The sequence below is a fragment of the Conger conger genome, chromosome 2 (assembly GCF_963514075.1).
Source record: "Conger conger chromosome 2, fConCon1.1, whole genome shotgun sequence".
Lineage (NCBI taxonomy): Eukaryota > Metazoa > Chordata > Actinopteri > Anguilliformes > Congridae > Conger > Conger conger.
In genome coordinates, this window is record NC_083761.1 from 40,367,204 (window position 1) to 40,388,825 (window position 21,622).

The following is a 21,622-nucleotide window of genomic DNA, read 5'->3' on the forward strand; positions in this document are numbered from 1 at the left end:
AGATTCGGCCAGGGATGACCGGCAGGGCTCGAATGGTCCTTTTGGTGGCCACAGCTAAGCTCCCGAGACATAAATGCAAAGGCCTGAAAAGAGGTATTGTGGACTGAGGTGTCTACCCCTGTATCCAGCAACATCAGTGATGTCGAGGAAAACAAGTTGCCAATATGTGCTACTATGGCAGCAGCATTGCATAATTTACAGAGCAGATCATCAGTTTCTCTGCACTGTGGCATCTGCACATGCCGCCTCCTCTGGGGAGACTACAAGTGCCAGATACAGATACAGAATGCACAAATTGTAAAATGGAATGAAGAAGAGAGACCGCAAACACACAAACAGAAATGAGTGCACACGGTAATTGCAAAAAGTCCATTGACAAGCAGATTACGGACTTGCAGTGACACCATGTTCTGAGGTGTTAGCTCCCTCGAAATCCAATTATTGTTGGCTGTTCGCAATTATATAGAATGATTTGAGGTGTAAATGGAAAGCAAGTAAAGTTTTAGAGATAGCTATGAGCACATTCGGGAAAACAACAAGAATCGCAAAAAGAACCCAAAGGGAAAAAAGGGCCACCATTTTTCGCGGGTCGAGGCTAGCGGAAACAGGGAGAAAATGGACACAGCAGAAATTCTCAGAGAATTGAGAGAACTAAGAAAGGAGAACCAAGAGCCATTTACAGACACTAAAGCCTCTCTTTCCAGACTGGGAATGTTGGTAACAGACTTGAAATTCCGAATAGGAAAATTAGAAAAGAGAACCGGGGAGATAGAGTTGAGTATTAGTGCAAGCGAAGATGCCACACAACGACACAAGAGGGTGCTCCGGTACCTCATAAAACGAGAGGTGTCTCTCACTAGCCAATGTGATGACCTACAGAATCGCAAGCGTCATAACAATTTAAGGATTTATCAGGTCCCCGAAGAAAGTGAGAAGGGTGGTGATAAAACAACTGAAAGAGAAAGGGATCCAGGCTAGATGCCGCTTCCCAGCACAACTGAGAGTCAATCTGGAGGCGGGAGTGAAAACATTTCCGACGCTAATTGATGCACTGTCGACTCTAGAGGGCCTGGGCATTTCAGTGCAAGTGAGTGAAAGGGAGAAAATGGACCGCAAGCTCTCCAGGGAGTCATAGCAAAGGCAGGAGGGTGCGAGGAGAAAAGGTCTCTGTAGATGCAGATTTTGCAAGCCTTTATGTAAGCCTGGAGGACAATTAAAACAGCAGGAAACAGAACTCATTTTTAGTAATGTTAGCATGCAATAATAACCTGCTCGTTTTTTTTGTTTTTTTTATGCTCTTAAAACGGCTAGCTGCACTGAATAATGATTATATGTGAGGAAATAATATACGAGTTCTGTTTTCTTTTTTATGGGATCCAAAACAGGGTTACAATCTCGCCAATTAATGTTTTTTTCTTTGGTTTGTGGTTTGGAGGGCACTTAGTGCATATCCCCCAGAGAGTGTCAGATGTCACAGATCTCTGCCTATAGGTCACCTGGGACTGGATACAATATCAGGGAATTATACAGTGGGCTCAAAAATTATTGGCACCCCTGACCAATGAGAAAATGAACAAACAATACTCAAAAAAATTCTAAACAATATATTTATAGACAAACTCGAAATACCAACATATTAAATAAATACTGTATTAATGTTTCAATGGAACCAACAAAAATAATTTACTGATTTAATTAAAAATCTATTTCCTCCAAATCAATGTTTCACAATTATTGGCACCCTTAAAGATAAATAACACTGTAAATAACACCTACCAAAATTAAACCAGGTATTAAATTCCACTTATTTAAGTTTATCTATGTGTTCAGGAACTGTATTGAGTGATTTCATCACTTCCTATTTCACTAGGGTATAAAAATGAGGTAACACACATGCAATATCCCATGGTCATCCAACACCATGAAGAAAACAAAAGAATTGGCAGTTCAAAAGAGGCAGATGGTCATAGACCTTCATAAACGTGGTAATGGCTACAAGAAAATTCACAACCGATTGAATATACCACTGAGCACTGTCCGAGCAATAAAAAAGTTCAAAAGATAGGGAACTGTTGAAAATCTCATGGGTAGAGGACGCAACTGCATCTTGCCCCCCAGGATACTGAGGAGAATGGTGAGAGAAGCAACAAAATCCCCAAGGATCACAGTGAAAGTATTGCAGGCCTTGGTGGCATCTTGGGGTCACCAGGTTTCAAAAAGCACCATCAGACGCCACCTCCATAACCACAGCCTCATTGGAAGGCCTTTTCTGACCACAAGACACAGAAGAAAGCGCTTGGAGTTTGTCAAACGTCATTTACATCATGACTGGAACAAGGTTCTCTGGTCAGATGAGATCAAAATTGAACGTTTTGGTCAGATACAGCATCGGTATGTTTGGCGTAGGAACAGAGATGCATACAAGGAGAAGCACCTCATACCCACAGTGAAATATGGTGGTGGGTCAGTCATGTTTTGGGCTGTTTTAATTCCAGAGATCCAGGGGCACTGGTTAGGATTGATGGCATAATGAATTCCAGCATTTATCAGGCAATTTTGGCTGAAAATCTGGTTCCCAATGCCAGAAGTCTGGGACTTGGTTGTAGGTGGACTTTCCAACAAGACAATGACCCAAAACACACCTCAAGATCCACACAGAAATGGTTCAACAAACAACAAAATCAACGTTGCAATGGCAATCTGTCACCAGACCTCAATCCAATCGAAAACCTGTGGGCTGAGTTGAAGAGGTCAGTTGATAAGCACAAACCCAAGAACGTGAAGGATCTTGAAAGGATATGCAAAGAGGAACGGTCCAAAATCCCTCCAAATGTGTTCCTTAATCTCCATGCTGTTATCCTTGCCAGAGGTGGTTGTAGGTACTAGGTGAAGGGTACCAATAATTCTGAAACCTTGATTTTGTTAATTTATTTTTTATTAAATGATTGTTATGATTTTGGTCATTTCCATTGAAACATTAATAAAGTACAGTATTTGGCACATGTTGGTGTATTACCTTTCTCTATAATTATATTATTCTTTTTTTTTTAAGCCTTGTTTGTGCATTGCTGGTGAGGGGTGCCAATAATTCTTGAGCCCACTGAACTCATGGTTTTATTTTAATTTAGCAAAAAGCTGGGTTTTTGGGAGTCAACTGTGTTTATATTTTGCTGTTCTACATTTGTGTGTTAATGGTTCTTATTTTCCTTGACATGTGTATTGAGTCATACGAGTGAGTTGCCAAGCAGACTAAGCGGAGGGGGGTGTGGGAGGGGGAAGAGGGAGATGGAGTCCTTTAGACGCGAAGCAAAATTGGAACAAAATTACTAGCTTACTTTATGTCTAGCTTGGATGTTGCAATGTAAAAGGGCTTAACCACCCCATGAAAAGAAAAAAAGGTTTTAGGCCAATTGGAAATATTTAAGCGTTCAATAGCATTATTGCAGGAAACCCACATGAGCGATATTGAACATAAAAAATTCAGGAGAGAATGGGTCGAGCAGGTGTTCTATGCATCCTGTCAAAATAGTAAAAAAGTAGCAATTCTGTTTAGACAATCCACTAATTTCACGCTACAGAAGGAAGTAAACGACAAACAGGGCAGATACATAGCAGTCATAGGAAAAATAGGAGTGGTCGATCTGATCATAATGAATATTTATGCGCCAAACGAGGACAATCCCACTTTCTTTAAAGAAATAGCATCAAGCAAGGGAAGAAAAAGGCACCATAATCCTAGGGGGTGACTATAACTGCATTTTAAGTATGAAACATGATAGAATGCCTTTTGAAAATAGACCCCCTAGTAAGAAATCCAATGCAGTGAAACACATGTTGGAAGAATTAGGGCTTGATAGCTGAAGAGCCTTGAACCCAAGAACAAAAGATTTCACCTTTTTTTTCAAATGTACATGGGTCCTATTCAAGAATTGATATGATTTGTATATCGAAGCAAGATCTTTATAAAATTGTATGTTGTCTTTATAAAAGTGCACCATAGAGCCTATTACATTATCTGACCATGCACCTGTGAGGCGGAAACTAAATTTGGGATTTGAAAGGCATTTTAAATACTGGAGATTAAATATCTCAATGTTGACAGATCCCGTTATTCAACAACAATTAAAGCAAACTATTGAAGAATTCTTTGCAATAAATGACAACCGAATTGTGTCACCCTCTATTCTTTGGGATGGAGCGAAGGCTGTGCTAAGGGGTGAATGCATAGAAATAGCAGTCAAACTAAATAGGCAATGGTTTGAAAAACAGAAACAACTGGAAAGCGATACAAAAAGACTAGAACGTGACAATAAATCAACCAGGTATGATGACACACTGAAACAAATACAGCACTATAGAGCTGCTTTAGATAAATTGCTTACACATAAAGCCGAAGATACGCAAATCAAAGGTATTATGAAATGGGAAACAGAGCGAGCTGTATACTTGCCTTTCAGTTGAGGAAAGAAGTCACAGCGTGTAATACCTAAAATAAAACACCCCTAATTTCGAGCCGAGGTTTCCCATCCAGAGGCAAGGGCATTCCAAGCATTTTTCAAAAACCTCTACAATACCAAAAATATGGCAAACATTGAAGAGATTTTTCAAAATCTTAATTTGGAAAAAGTTACTCAGGCAGAGCAGTTAAACCCAATACCTAGAAAGCTAAATAGAAGAAACTATCAAATCATTGAAAAATAATAAGTCCCCCGGGACGGATGGGTTTCCCTGGAAATTCTACAAGTCCTTTGCAACGGTGCTGACACCGAAACTTTGTAAAACCTTCAACTATGCTTTAGAGAAAGATGACCCACCCAAGAGCTGGTTATTGTGGCATGAATGCTATATTAACATCATTCATAAAGAAGGGAACGATCCTGGTTGTTGTGGCATAAATGCCTAAGTAGTCCAACCTGGAAAGAATTCAGTTGGAAGTTGAGAATTCGATTTTTGAAAACACCAATAGTACCTTCCAAATATACAAATGTTTCTCCTTTATGCTGGAGAGGATGTGGCTTAATGGGAGACCTTTCTCACATTTTCTGGGACTGCCCAAAATTGCAGGTCTATTTGGAGGGGGTAGGAAAGGAAATCGGAGCCACTCTGAACCTGGACAAGACCAGTGGATCCAAAGCAGCTGATTTTAGGCATTGTACCTTTAAGAAACAAAAAGCAAATTATATATGCTCAGAGTTATTATTTTAACAGCTCATGAAATGATAACAATAAACTGGGTTAAACCACACCCACCCAAATTGGACCAATGGACCCCAAGACTAAAAGCTGTGGACTGTATGGAAGACATTACCTTGAGCCTGTAACACCGGAGAGACATTTATTTGAAAAGATGGTCTTCTGTCAGATTATACTTTGCAAAGTGAATAATGTAAACTATTAAGTGAATGATGTGGGCTGAAAAAGAAAGTATTTATATCCTGGTTTTTTTTGACAACACTATCTATTTTTATATACCAATGTATTTTGTACTCTCTATGCTGTGTGTGACTACATGTCAAGGAACTTGTTCTAATAAACGGTAAAAAGAAAAGAAAAGCAGACCACCATTAAAAACCTGCGGCTGTGTCAATTCAAAGTATACAGAAAAGAAACTCAGTGTTACCAGCGACTTGTCTGACGTAAACACAATCGCAGCCTTTGAAGATTGGTGAATTATGGTTACAAGGCTCAGGGATAGTGAGACACAATTAAAGAGAACAAACACTATACGTCTTTACTGCATCAGTGAGAATAAGAAAAAGGATTTCCGCATTGATTATCCTCCGGCTATCTAGAGGAGGCTACTCTCATCCTGTCCATGACAGTTTGGTTGTCAATAATAAATTAAAATTCTCAATGCATCTGGCAACAAGGAAGGTACATTCTCTAAGTGAATGACCCTCATGGTCGGAGGAACGAAATAGAACTAGCATTAATACTAGTATTGGGAGGAATAGTAAATGAGTCCTCATTACTTAGAATGAGTATCAATGCGAGCTTCCAGTTCTAGACTAAGATGTTTTCTGCTAGACTGGCATGAGAAATGCATTTATTGCACAGAAAATTATTATTTTCTTAAACAAGAAAATGGTTTGGACATACTACTACTATTTTGACACAGTCAATAGTAAACTGGTATGCGATTTTGGACGCAGGCAATGATTTTGCTTGATCGCATTGAGATCTGGGGAATAATGTGCCTATACTATTCATCATATTCCGCAAAACCATTCCCATTACATTACATTATAATTACTACATTATTGGCACTTGGCAGATGCTCTTATCCAGAGCGACGTACAATTGATTAGACTAAGGAGGAGACAATCCTCCCCTGGAACAATGCAGGGTTAAGGGCCTTGCTCAAGGGCCCAATGGCTGTGCAGATCTTATTGTGGCAACACTAGGATTAGAACCACCAACCTTGCGTGTCCCAGTAATTTACCTTAACCACTACGCTACAGGCCACCCCAAACAATTTTTGCAGTGTGGCAGGGCACATTATCTTTCTCAAAGAGGCCACTGCCATCGTGGAATAGTATTGCCATGAAGAGGTCTACCTGGTCCAGGTAGGTGGAACATGTCAAATTGACATCCACATGAATGCCTAGACCCAGGGTTAACCAGCAGAACATTGCCCAGAGCATCACACTCTCTCCACAGGCTTGTCTTCTTCCTACAGTGCATCCTGGTGCCTCTCTTTTACAGGTAAATGGTGAACACGTACCTGGCCATCCACATGATGTAAAAGAAAACGGGACTCGTGGTCATAATGCTTTGTGTACACCAAATAGAACTTAAGATTTTTCTTATAGGGGACAAATACAGCATTTTTAAGTAATTGTGAAACACCACATTGTACTTCGTAATTATATATGCATATAATTTGTTGATACAATTTAATGTTTTTTTTTTTTTTGGTTGGTTGCATTGGAGGGAAGAAAAACAAGGGATTGAGGGAGTGTTGATCCTCACTCCACTTGCTCAATTTCAATTGGAAAGCCCTTGCTGGTGACGGCTGTCTTACACCTGTGTTACACCTGTGGGGATTCTCCTTTCTAATCGAGGGTGAGTGAGTGTGAAGGACTACTTTTGGGGGGCAAAAATCAGGCTTTGTTTTTAGGCTCCTACACCACCACTTGGTTCCAATATAGCTGTTTCAGCCACCCCTTTCTATATACAGTACCCACCATAATGTTTGGGTCAAAGACCCATGATTTGGCACAATTTTAGATTTGGAATCACTCAAGTAACATGTGGTTTCAGTGCCCATTCTTAGATTTTTTTCGATCACCTTTGGAAACTATTATTGCTGTTCATCAACATGAGGATCAAAGTTGTGCTAATGAAAGTCAATGAAGCCATTATGAGATTGAGGATCAAGAATAAAACAGGTTGGCCAAACCTTAGTCTTACCAAAATCAACTGTTTGGAACATAATTAAGATGAGAGTACTAATCACAAAGGGACTGGCAGGCCAAGAAAGACCACCACAGCTGATGACAGAATAATTCTCTCCATAATAAAGAAAGATCCCATCTGACAGATCAGAATGACTCTCTCCCTGAGGCTGAAGAAGGTGCCCCAGCTGTGGAAGACCTGCATTGTCCCGGTGCCCAAAAAAGGACCTCCCAGCCCTCTCAATGACTACAGGCCAGTGGCACTGACGTCACATGTCATGAAGGTCTTTGAGAGACTGGTTCTGCAGTACCTTAGGCCCATGGTGAGCGACTCCCTGTAGTTTGCGTACCAGGCCCGAATTGGCGTGGATGATGCCATCATCTACCTGCTTCACAGAGCTTACTCACACCTGGAGAGGCCAGGAAGCACAGTGAGAATCATGTTTTTTTAACTTCTCTAGTGCATTCAACATCATCTCACCTCCCCTGCTTGCAGAGAAGCTCTTAGCCATGCAGGTAAACCACGACCTCATGGCCTGGATTGCAGACTACCTCACCGGCAGGCCGGTACGTCCGGCTGCAAGACAGCCTGTCTGATGTGGTGAAGAGCAACACTGCCGCCCCCCAAGGAACTGTACTCTTACCCTTCCTGTTCACCCTCTACACCACTGACTTCAGCCAGAACTCTGGAACTTGCCACCTCCAGAAGTTCTCAGATGACTCCTCGATCGTGGGCTGCATCAGTGAGAATGAGGTGTGGTTGAGAGCTTCGTCAGATGGTCGGAGGAGAACCAACTCCAGCTCAACATCAGCAAGACCAAGGAGCTGGTGGTGGACTTCCGACGGAGCAGGTGGCCCCCAACTCCTATTACCATTCAGGGGGAAGAGATTGAGATGGTGGACCCACACAAGTTCCTAGCAGTGCATCTGAACAACACACTGGACTGGAGACAACAGAGGCCCTCTATAGGAAAGGTCAGTGCAGAAAGTTCTTCCTGAGGAGGCTCAGGTCCTTCGGATGCTGCTGCGGATGTTCTACCCGTCTGTGGTAGCCAGTACTCTGTTCTTTGCTGTGGTTTGCTGGGGGGGCAGGATCAGGTCTGGGGAGACCAACGAACTGAACAAGCTGGTGAGGAAGGCCAGCTCTGTTGTTGGGCAACAACTGGACAGTCTGGAGGCAGTGGTGGAGAGGTGGATGAGGGACAACACGAAGACCATACTGGACAACCTCTCCCATCCCCTCTATGATGAGCTGTGGCAGATGGGGAGCACCTTCAGCCACAGGGTCATCTCTCTCTGGTGCAAAACGGGGCAGTTTAGGAGCTCCTTTTGCCAGCAGCCATCAGACTGTACAATGGGGCTTGAGAACCCCACCCTTCATTGAGTTCCTACTGTAGGGCCTGTATTTTTTATATTGTAAATCTAAACTGTTCCGTTTTTTATTTTACATAAGAGCAAATGCCCTACTGTAGAAGTAATGCAATTACTGAACACTAATACAATTCTGAATCATTTAAGTGATATTGCAGAAGTGTACTCACTTGTATACTGTATATATAAGGGCTTTCTGTTTCCCTTCTGTACAGTCTCCAAATTGGCAGTACAATATGTACCACAAACTTCACTTCTGCAGTTTCAAAAGGCTTTTCACAATCCCATTGACTGTCACAGGCACTAGGTCCATATTTTTTCCTGTCTTAGTCCATATTTTATGGAACAGGGCCTAAAACACTGATGATGCTGCTCTCCATCTTTACTCTAAGCTCTTTATTAACACCTCTTAATTTGTCCCTAATTGTATAGTTAGTTACTTATCTTTGCTTACTACCAAACCAATGCGATGCTTGGAGTGCCTGAAGGGAAACATAGAAGATGACTTCAGAAATTCAGGTTGATAAACTGGTGAAGTACTTGCTTATTTCTCAAAGCTGAAATTAGTATGTAGGGAGGTAAAATTGCAAAAAATTGACAGTGTCAGCCAGCAGCAAAACACATGACATCATGACAATTTTCATAAAAATGCTTTTTATCTGCATTAACGACTGTGAATTAGTCTGTTTTTATCAACAAAAAAAACTTTTTTGAAGAGATAACATTACACAATGGGAAAAAGCCATTCAATATAGGTTTTTTTTAAGCTTTAATTAAGGGGTAGCACTGCCGCCTCACAGCAAGGAGGTCCTGGGTTCGAATCCCCGTCGGCCGGGGCCTCTCTGTGTGGAGTTTGCATGTTCTCCCCGTGTCTGCGTGGGTTTCCTCCGGGTACTCCGGTTTCCTCCCACAGTCCAAAGACATGCACGTTAGGCTGATTGGAGAGTCTAAATTGCCCGTAGGTATGAGTGTGTGAGTGAATGGTGTGTGTGCCCTGAGATAGACTGGCGACCTGTCCAGGGTGTATTCCTGCCTTTCGCCTAATGTATGCTGGGATAGGCTCCAGCCCCCTTGCGACCCTGATCAGGATAAGCGGGTTCAGATAATGGATGGATGGATGGATAGACACTAAATCACATTTTTGGAATAGCTGAATATCCATTTGATACATGACATTATTCCTATTGGACCCTTATTCAATATGTGTGTAATATATATATATACAGTATATATATATATATATATATATATATATATATATATATATATATATATATATATATATATACAGTACTGTGCAAAGGTTTTAGGCAGGTGTGAAGAAATGCTGTAAAATAAGAATGCTTTAAAAAATAGAAATGGTAATCATTTATTTTTAAAAATTAACAAAATGCATGAACAGAAGAAAAATCTAAATCAAATCAATATTTGGTGTGACCACCCTTTGCCTTCTAAACAGCATCAATTCTTCTAGGTATACTTGCACACAGTTTTTGAAGGAACTTGGTAGGTAGGTTGTTCAAAACATCTTGGAGAACTAGCCACAGTTCATCTGTGGATTTAGGCAGCCTCAAATGCTTCTGTCTCTTCATGTAATCCCAGACAGACTCGATGATGTTGAGATCAGGGCTCTGTGGGGGCCATACCATCACTTCCAGGACTCCTTGTTCTTCTTTACGCTGAAGATAGTTCTTAATGACATTGGCTGTATGTTTGGGGTTCTTGTCCTGCTGCATAATAAATTTGGAGCCAATCACATGCCTCCCTGATGGTATTGCATGATGGATAAGTATCTGTCTGTAGTTCTCCACATTGAGGAGAACATTAATTCTGACCAAATCCCCAACTCCATTTGCAGAAATGCAGTCCCAAACTTGCAAGGAACCTCCACCATGCTTCACTGTTGCCTGCAGACACTCATTCTTGTACTGCTCTCTGGCCCTTCGGTGAACAAAATGCCTTCTGCTACAGCCAAATATTTCACATTTTGACTCATCAGTCCAGAGAACCTGCTTCCATTTTTCTGCACCCCAGTTCCTCTGTTTACGTGCATAGTTGAATCGCCTTGTTTCCACGTCGGAGGTATGGCAGTTCCTGGTGTCAGCCAAGCTTCATCCCCTGCAGTCGCATACCTTTTGGGCCGTTTCGTCAGTTCAGCTATACGGCCTACCAGGTGTTGTTGCAGAATTTCTCGTGGACCAAGATGATTGGCAGAAGAATGATGAGGGAGATGAGATCTAATACGGCTAGGCCTACCTCGGCACTGCAGCCTGTTCTTCTGAAGGGATTGAACCCCTCGGCTTTCCTGTCTGGGTGTGGCATGTTGGGAGCTGAGTTTACTATCATGTGCTCCTTGATGTGTTGGTTCTCTTGAGTTTTTAAACTCCGTGAGAACTAGCTGGTCCTGCATGTTGGTTGAGGTGGGTCTGTCACCCTTATCCCTCCTTTGGTGCTGGTGGAGCCCTTTTGCAGTGACTGGCACTGGCCCGGCCTTCCACTCGCACAGCTGTCGGAGTGGTGAGCAGAACCTGGTAAGGGCCTCTCCACCTACGCTGGTGCCACTTCTTCCTCCGGAAGTCTTTTATCACCACCCAGTCTCCTGGCTGCAGATCGTGCAGAGGGCCACTGGCTGGTGCTGGGAGAGCTGCTCGAGCCTGTTGATGCACAGATCTCAGAACATTGGTTAGCTGAACACAGTAACTTACCATTCGAGTGTCTGCCTGTCCTTGTCCAGCATCAACCCAGGGAGGTAACATCCAGTTCTTATGGGCCGCCAACCCTGTCGTGGAGTGGACCCTCCCCTGGATACCTGTGAGGACTATTGGCAGGGCCTGCATTTGGGACCTTCTGGCCCTGCTTTACATTATTTACAGCACAAATAACACATTTTTCACAAATAATGTATGCATAACTTGAAAAAACACTGGAAAATTTAAGATACCATTCCCCCTTTTTGACACATGATCCTGTCCATGTGTCAATTTAGCACAGTAGGGAAACAAATAGCGTAGTGAATATGGTTTAACCATGGAGCCTTGCCAGACCGTGGACCCGGCAGGTGCCGTCCCTGTGTGGGCAGACTGAGAGTTGTGTTGGGAGGGGCTGAGGCAGTGGCCTTCGCAACAGAATTTCCTTGAGAGATGGCATTTGGCTGGCCTGTGTGAGCGGTAAATTTACATATTCCAACAGATTTAGGCAAAAGAATGGCCTCTAGGAGGCAATGCACCAAATGTCCATATTGAATAGCTTTTCCTGAAGAAGTAAGAAAACCTCTGTGTTCCCAAAGTGTTGGCCTCCACTGGCTTCCTATTGCCGCACGCATCCGTTTCAAGGCCCTAGTGTTGGCATTTCAGGCTGCTAAGGGGACTGCCCCACCTTACATACAATCCCTGATCACTCCCTACTCCCCAGCTAGACCACTCCGGTCTGCCAGCTCTGGTCGCCTTATGGTTCCCTCTCTACGTGCACCTGGCGGTCGAGCTGCACGTTCACGCCTGTTTTCCGTTCTGGTTCCTCAGTGGTGGAATGACTTGCCTACCACTGTCAGAACAGCAGAATCCCTCCCCCTATTTCGACGCAGACTCAAAACCCACCTTTTCAAACTCTACCTTAGTCCTCCCTCCTGATTTCCCCTGCCCCTCCTTTCTGATATCCCTATCCTTGTCTAACCCCCCCCCCAAAAAAATGCACTTATGATGACAACTATGTTTAGAACAGCATTTCATGTGTATTTTGCTAGTTTCTGGATGTGATGCTTTGACTTATGGTAGAACCTATGCACTTGTAAATCGCTTTGGATTAAAAGCGTCTGCCAAATGACTAAAATGAAAATGAAAATGAAATGAAGGCCCAAAGTCGGGGCTGATGTCAGTTCTCATTTTAATTTCTGAAAATACGTCAGCAATCTCTGTCCATGTAACCTTATCGTTAGCAGAGAGATTTAGGCCATGGGTCAAGTAGTCAGGGATCCACTGACTACAATAACCTGTCATGCCTAGAAGAGAGAATTTTTTTTTTACTTTGGAGTTTAGGAGAATTGAGAATCGCCTGGATTCTGTCAATTCCCAAATATTTTCCTGCTTTAGAGATTTTGTGGCCTAGATGTATAACTTCAATCAGGGTGGATTGAACTGGAGTTTTTCTTGTTTGACCTTGCTGCCCTGTTACTAGGAATTTTAGCAGATTGAGTGAATCTTGAATTCAGAATGTCAACAACATACTGAATTAGTATTTGGAACTATTTTGAATTATCCTACAGAGCAGCAGAGAATACCCTTGTGGTAATCTAGACCAGGTGTACCGTTTTGTCTTAAACGTAAAAGCAAACCAGTACTGGGAATCAAGATCAACCGGCATACTGAGAAAAAATTAAAAACATTAGCAAGATCGATCACAGTGAAATGTTTTGCATTGCCCGGGACTTGGGCCACACTAGTAGTTTAGGTTATATACAACTGGAGCACAGTGTTTACACCTGTTTTTTTTACAGGCAGAATTGTATTGCACGGAGAGTTAGGGCAGGGAACCACAACACCAGCTTTGAACAACGCATGAAAAACAGGGCCAATTCCTTCCTCAGCCTCTGGGCGGTGGGGACATTTGCGTTTACATGGCTTGTACTCTGACTTTAGGGGTAACTTGAAGTAGAGTAGCCCCAGTCATGAGCCCCACATCGTATTTGGGCATGGCCCACAATTGAGAGGGAATTGCACTCAGTTTTGGGTCTGACACATGCAAATACATGTGAGTGTCACAAGGCAATGCATGAATGCTGTCAGAGAATCTGGAAACTGGTGTGCAGTATCACACAGAGAGGGAGAATATTTTGTGAGTTCTCCTCTCTTCCCAGTCTCTAGTCCAAACATAATTTAACCCAGGGTCCTGTGTCCTCCCATTTTTTGTTTGAGGCTTTACACACAGACACATGGGGTGCACTTCCCAAAATGGTACAAAAAATGGCAGTTGTGCTGAGCTCAGTTGTACAGACAATGCAAAAATCTTGTCCTACCAAAAACAATTTGGTACACAATTTTGTTTCACCATACCATTTCTCCTCATATTCAAAATCTCTACTCCTTCCCTGCATGCAGTTTTCCTTTAATTCTCACTGGCATATTTACCTGGCCTTAGCTGTGCCTGGGCATCTGTCCAGATCCCACGCATAGAAGTACATTTAAAGGTTTTCTACACTGTTCATTCTACCAATTGTTAAACCGTCATTTGTGCATTCTACAACCAATCCTAATATCTCTGCCAAGCAGGTTTACCAGACATACAGGAGAGAATATAAATGTATGTTTTAAAATGATAGTAGAACCCGCATTGTTATCCTGAACCAGTAAAGGAATTATAAACTTTTCTGTTGTATTACCTCCTCCGGCATCTTGACTGACCATAGTTTTTCCACAAGGTGGAGGCTTTGATCCCCACAATTTTGCTGTTATTACAGAATGACCAGCCCCCATATTTACAATAAAGTCTCATGCTCGCCTATTTACTTTTAACGACCCAATTGGTAATGAATTTGCAGGTGTTCGATATAGAAAACCCGCGGACTCACCACCCCGTGCATGCGCCCTGTGCACCTTCATTGTCCTTGCAATCCAGTTTGGCTGCCAGGATTTTGGGAAAACACCAGCGCCCTGTGGCATCTGAGTCCAGCCATTCCATCCAGGGTTTTGGATCGTGACATTACCCTGGGGAGCCGTTTCCCAAAGTCCAGTATCCTTTTGCTGAAGCCAGCTCTTTCCGCAAACCGTCCATGAAGCAGTTAGTCAGCTGGGTTCCGTACGGGGTGAGACTGGCATGTTATCTCAAGGTTTCTCCATTCCGCTGTGTGCATCGTATTTTTCTGTAAGTCTCTCAAGAACATCATTAACAGTTTCACCAAACCTTCTCCACCGCACCTACCTGAGTCGGATCTGCAGGTCCTCACACACGGCCTGCAACTATTGACAGCTTCCAGAGACGAGTTGCAGGACCGTCAGACCCTGGTCTTCCTAACCCACTCTGGGGTTTTGGCATTCTGTGCAGTTCGCCCGTGGTGGAAATTACCTTTCCCGTGGAATCTGGGCTTGCTGAGGCTGTTGCCTGACTCAGCTATCCGCAGCCCCACTGCTGGAAAGTGGGGGTCTCGCAGCACTGGACTCTGCTCCTTGGTGGTTGGGTGCAGGGGCAGCCATGCCGGGTGTTGCTGATAGTGGTCTGGTGGACATGCAGGGTAATCTAGGTCCAGGTCAATTTTGTATATGCCGGCGAGTTATGCTAAATTTGGATCAAAAGAGCAGTTGAAATGCACAACAGGAGGTAACACGGAATAAAAAAAATTTAAAAATTAAAAACAAAATTACAAAGAATAAAAATTGTAATACATGAAAAACATTTTTTTTACTGCAGATGTATCTCCTTCTTCCCCCTAAGCCTGCTTTTCCTGTCTTAACATTGTTCCTTTTTTTCCCACAAATCCAAACATATTTCCTTATACATTTATTTTTACAGTATAAAATGATAATACACTGGTGTGTGGTTGCCGACCCATACCGTCATGCATTATTTTCATAGGACCCGGGAATTCTGGGTCTTGCCTCTTTGAACTCTTTGAGCTCATGGTTATTACCTCACCCCACTATCAGTCTGTACCTTATTATTAATTATTTTCCTTTTTACTTATTTTAATGCGCAAGTTTTATTTTTAAAACTTTTTTTTTAACTTAATTTACTTAATTACCCTTTTTTTATATATTATTTTTAAGGTGCACCTGATCTAATCAGAATCTAAAAGACAATTTGTCTCCAATGTCGACACTTTCACACAGACCCGCTACACAACACATCTATCACACGGCCTGTTTTCAGCTTGCACTCCCATGGACAACAAAACATACCATATTACACAACAAGGTAATTTACTTTAGAGCTCAGTTCTTTTTTATACGTATTTACTCATAAGGCCTCTCTATTATTACAACTACAACTACTACATCTATCTGCGCATGGGACCCAGTCCCAAAGTATGAGTATTGCTACCAAACACTCTCTAACACTCTCTGCGATTGGGACCCAGTCCCAAAGAGTGTTAGTAAGAGCCCGCCGGCTCAGGAGACGCTATCCAAGCTCTCTTGTTTGAATCACACTCTGAGTGATGAGCTCGTCAGCCCCAAGTCAAATGTGGTACCCTTTTCGTGATTTACTCCGGCCTCACCTGAGTGTTCTTTTGTTTTTTAGGATCGCGTATTGGTTACCCCACACATAAAAGTCTCAGAACTGGACCGGATACCATCATCCTTCCCCATAGGCGATTGCTTACAATCCCTTCGTGGGGTGGGTTTTTCGGTTCAAGGGACTATAACCCCTGGCAGTGTACACTGTCTGTCCGTGTCACAGACTCCGAGACTGTTCTGTATAGGGAAGAACCACATTAGCGATCCCATCCTCGTCGCCAAACTGTGCGGGAAAAAATTCCCTTTTTAACATGCACAAATATCACAGGTGAGCGTCATCTGATAACACAGAACCAGTAAAAACACAACAATAGCTATTCTTATACCTTTTAACTTTCGTATTTATTTGCAAAGAAATTACAGAAAGTGAGAAAGCTTAGCGGCTTTCTGATTTGAATCAGACATAGTAAGACTCTTATACACACTTTTCCTGAAGGGGGGGCTTTACCAAAACAAAAAGACATGAAGCTGGCCACGAACATTTATCAGTATTTTGTCTTCTGAATACCCCTTGTTGACCTTGCTGTAAGAGCAGAATGTGCTAGCTGAGAAGCAGAGACATTAAGGTGAGTGGTCTTTCATTCAGAAAGTGGTCTAATAGTATAAGGATTATCACTAAAAGGCTATTTGTAATCATGTGATTGTCTTTATGTTAACACACTTTGTCAATTAAGAATCAATTAAGAAAATTACACTTACATTAGCTTGAGTAAAAATGATTTTAGTTCAATCATTTTGCTCCAGTCCAGTTCAATTATCCACATTGTTCTTTAGTACTTAAGTAGTTAGTTAGTAACGCCCAGTGTCCGAGGGATCAGGTAGCCCAAACATGCCTGACACCTTACCAACTGGTTATATTGTCCCTCCCCCTCTGTGCTCTCACAGTGGACCTCAATTTGCATCTTTTAAAATTGTGAAGTGTGCGGAGACAGGCCAAAAGCTGGTGTTGCTGTACACTTTAAGATATTGTTCTTATGAGCACCACCTTCATTTTGAATAGAGCTGGAAAAAATGAACAGATATCAGAATATACAATATCCAAAATTCCATGAAAATGCCTAAAATGTAATATTTTACATCTCTCTACATCCTTTCAAAACCAACAAAAATCCCTGGTACAGGATCTGAATCCTGGGAAAAAAAAGCTTTTATCATGTCTTCTCTGAAAAGTAGCATGCTGGAATTTGACTGTGTAATCTCTTCTCGATTTACACCATGATAGCGAGGTTCTGGCACAAAATGCTGAGGCAAAGGAACAGAAAATTTCATGGCAATGTTGTGTAGAACACAACAAGCATTGACCATTTCAGTATGTGTGCTGCAGTTGTTCTTCTGTATGCTTCCCAAATTCTCCAGGCACCGAAATCGTGACTTCAGAAGACCAAAAGTCTTCTGAATGACAGTCTGGATTTTGAAGTGGGCTTCATTGTATCGCATGCTGGGTCTCTTTCTCACATAGGCGAGAGGAGTCAGGACATGCCTTTCCAGAGAATAACAGCTGGCACCTTAAAAAAATAGATTTGATTAGGATATCTAATTGACTTGGTGAATCAATTCATTTCAGTATCTTTCAGCCAGTACTTCCTACCTAACGACTTTACAGGAATATACCATGTCATGACATCAGTATTGTTATACAAATGTTTATTGTCCCCCGCCCGATGAAATCGGGCAGGAGGAAAATGGACTGGTCTCAATCACTTTGTCCAACTGTAGCATAATGTGTCCACCATAAGGGGTGATGAAGCCAATTTATTTGACCTGTTTTAAATACTGAGAGCCTAGGTATATGATACCACAGGTCTAGCATATAATGGGAAGTCATTTGTTTTAATATTCATTTATTTACTTTATCCAGTCATCATTAAATGCCTGGTCTATGCACTAGTCCAGAAGAGGGCTACTCCGTTTTGCTAGCATAATGAATGCAGTCCACTCCAAAAGTATTGGAAGAGCAAGGTCAATTCCTCTTTTCTTTTCTTTTTGCTATACACTGAAGACAGTTGAGTATGAGGTCAAAATATTTACATGTACAATCAGCTTAAATTATTGTACAGCTATACAATATTTTGGTACAAGTGTTGATCCGTCAACTGTATATTTCGAAACCCTAGTTTAAGGACTATAAACACAGGCAGAGGGTGTCAACATGTCAGTGGGCCTTTTTCAATCAAAGGAAGGGATTTACAATGGTCTTGTAACAATGTTTTAACACAAACATGTTATCTATTGTACCTTAAAGTGTTATTTACTTTCCTTTACTTAAATACTCTCTGTTCAAATACTTTTTCTCACCTAAGAAATGGGTGGTCTGATACCAAAGGTGCTATGTTCTACGTAGTTTAACACATCAGGTATAAATACCGGGAAATAAAAGCTGAAAGTCTGAACTCTTCTCATGTTCATCTTTCATCTCAACCCCAATTGTATTCAGTGTATTGCAAAAATAAAGGAATTGGCCTTGCTTATTCCAATACTTTTGGAGGGGAGTGTAATTCACTATTAAGTGAAAAAGAAAATGCACACTTCACGAGGTGCAGACCAAAGGACATGCAAATTAAACAAAAAAAGAAATCTTACTGACTCAATGTTGGTGATGAAATATTCCTAAAAACTAGTCTAGAAACATGTCTGTGTACATAGAGGTCTTGCAGCTTTATGGTTCCAGAGCTATGGCCTTTTGAACAACTGCTACTTCCCCCTTCCTACACATTTGCATTTGTTCGGATTCAGCATGCAACTCAGTAAAAGATAAATATTCTTCAAAAAGATTTCATAAGGAATAGGAGAAGGTAAAACTTACCAATGAGCCAACTGTGCCCATGCCTACCACTTTTAAATTTTTGGCTGATTTTTGAACTCTCCCAGATGCTTTGCTCTGAAGTGCTTCCTGGCCACTGACTCTCTACACTTAATAAATTGCCTTGGGAGTCACAGATAATTTGGAACATTATGGAGTGATAATCGAATGAGTTCAAAAAAAAGGTCTCCTCCTCTGGGGTTGGTATGATGCGCACGTGCATGCATCCCAGGACACCGACTCCATTTGGTATACCGCCAAACCTCTGGATCTCTTGTGCGACAAGTACCCGATCATTGTAACTGTTCGGAAATGTGATAAACTCTTCAGCTTTGTCAGACAAGATCCTGGACACCATATTAACTGCTCGACTGGCAGATGGCTGGCTTATTCCAATCATATCTGCTATTTCATTTGGCAAAAATCCATTTGCGTAAACACACAATGCGGCCAGCACCATAACATCAGAAGAAAGCTCGTTGGAGCAGTATTTGGCTCGTTCCAATTGGGCTCCAACATAATCAATAATGAAACAAACGGCAGATCTCGTGAAATGGAAATGTTTGAAAAGAAAGTCGTCATCAAAATAATCCAAACAACTGCCCGAACTGCTGTCAGTTTCATCATCCAACTCCCAAAAAGAAGCCAACCAAACTGCAGACGCATAAGACATTTCTGACGCAGGCATGTGCCGTTATTGTCCTTCGTATTTCCAGCACAAATTTCATCCAAATCTTTAATATTAATACAATGATCGCATCTTGCAACTATTCCATGTGATATACACCAAATCCGGCATCTTTGTTTTGTATATCTTGTTATATCGCGAGCCTTTTCAATAATATATTTAACCAAATAATCACTTAATACTGTTGTTATAGCCGTCAGCCGAGCTACCGGGAGGAGTGTGAAGCTAACCACAAGAAGAAAGTCACTTCCGGTAAGGGCGAAAGGGGAAAGAAATTCAAAATAAAATAATTTACACTTTCTCGTGAGAAAGGGTTTTGTAGCAATTTCAAAAATGAATTCAAAAATTGACACCCTCCTTATTGCTTGGGTCGTAACCTAGCAAGATGCACCGTGGGATACTCGTACCTGCACAGTGTCCAGTGCTCGGAACTATCGAAATATCAGTAATGTGACGTCTGGGTAGTTTTAGCACACCATTTTATGCAGCCATGGTTTCGGCCCAGGTAGTGGCGGTCCCTCTAATCAGGCAGTGCAGCTGTCACAACAAATTCTATCCCCCATACAAAACTTATCCCCTCCGGGGTCACGTTTCCGGTTTCCGGTTACGTTCCCCTCATGCGTAAGTTAACGAGTTAATAAGTTAGCGTCAAGTCGACAGCGTGGTTGCCAAGCTTCATCTGTTGGTTGCTATGATGCGATCTATAAGATACATTCCCCTGATGCGTACGGTGGCGTCAACTGGCTAGCGTGTCTTTATGTGAACGGTATACGCTTAGTCATTACTGTCAATAAGCATTTATTTAGTCCGGCGTATGTAAGTTAGCGAAACATATACATTTCCAATTTCCCTACAGTTTAAGATAGCGATAGCGATAGCTAGTGCTCATCTGTCGGTGGACTAATATCAGTACCGCAGCAAACCATTCGGCAATAAATATATGTAGAGAAGTAGATAAGCATGACATATGTAGATATATTTAAGTTAGCTCCCTAGCTAGCAAAATAAGAAACATCTACCTAGCGAGACAGCCAGATGGATAGATCGCTCGCTAACTAGGAAGATAAGCTGGGTCTTCCCCCAAAAAAATCATCAAACCCTACACCCCTGCCAGACCTCTTCGTTCAGCCTCCACAGGCCGCTTGGCACCTCCCCCTCTCTGAACTTCCACCTCACGCTCACGACTACTGTCTGTTCTGGCTCCACGGTGGTGGAACAAACTCCCCGTTGAGGTCAGAACTGTAGAATCTCTTCCCACCTTCAAGCGCAAACTGAAGACACACCTCTTCAAGCAGCACCTCTCCCCGTCCCTCCCTACCTCCCTGTGATCCTTAATTGTTGTCTTTCTGTGATTTACTTTTCTTTATTTTTAGTTTGGCTAGGTAAGCAGTGTTTGGCTAGTTAAGGGGTTTGGTCATACTTTTGCTTTATAAATACTTTTGCTTTTAAATAAATAAAATAATAATAATAAATTCAAATAGGCCCTGGTCCTTATATTTGTTGTGCAGGTAGCAGTTGAAATTGTACTTCCCTCTAGGGTCTCTCAGCGCACTTATCCCTGGTTATGGGTATGCACTTTGTTGTACGTCGCTCTGGATAAGAGCGTCTGCCAAATGCCATTAATGTAATGTAATGTAATAAGCCATAGCTGTTTTTTTATTTTTTATTCCTAGCTAGCTAGGGATCTTTCTATAGGGATCTAGCCTATATCGTGGTTCAATGTATATAAATAATCGGGATATTACATATGAAGCGCTACATATTCACGAAAGCATCACTAGCTAGCCGATGCAGAGCCTATTACACATAGCAGTAAACACATATGATTGACGATTGCAGAGACGGAAACGGAACCGGAAACGTGACCTCAGAGGGGATAAGTTTTGTAAGGGGGATAGAATTTGTTGTGACACAGCCCTTTCCCGAACCATTGGTTTAGTCTGAGTCGTTTAGTCTGCCCATTGGTTTCGGGATGAAACCCGGAAGGCAGGTTGTGTGTGGCTCCAATGAGAGCGCACAATGCTTGCCAAAATCTACTGACAAACTGGGGACCCCTATCGGAGACTAGCTTCTGGGGAAGACCATGGAGACAAAAAATATGTACAACTAGTAGCTCAACATTTCTCGGCGGTGGGCAGTTTCGGTA

General features: G+C 42.1%; 1 protein-coding gene across 2 annotated transcripts; it reads right to left on the reverse strand.

The window, feature by feature from the left end:
- Positions 1 to 12,460: 12,460 nt before the first annotated feature.
- On the reverse strand, positions 12,461 to 19,698 carry si:dkey-197c15.6 (putative nuclease HARBI1). 2 transcript variants are annotated; one of them, XR_009708071.1, is made up of 3 exons: positions 18,792 to 19,698; positions 16,688 to 17,493; positions 12,461 to 15,032 (listed from the first exon to the last, which is right to left on the reverse strand). XR_009708071.1 is itself a non-coding variant. In XM_061231752.1 (2 exons), the coding sequence occupies exons 1-2, from the start codon at positions 19,474 to 19,476 to the stop codon at positions 17,072 to 17,074; spliced, it is 1,107 nt and encodes a 368-aa protein (XP_061087736.1). In that variant the 5' UTR covers positions 19,477 to 19,698; the 3' UTR covers positions 16,306 to 17,071. The 2 variants fall into 2 exon arrangements, 1 of the variants encoding a protein (XP_061087736.1); XM_061231752.1 differs by lacking the exon at positions 12,461 to 15,032 and having other exon boundaries at positions 16,306 to 17,493.
- Positions 19,699 to 21,622: the final 1,924 nt, after the last annotated feature.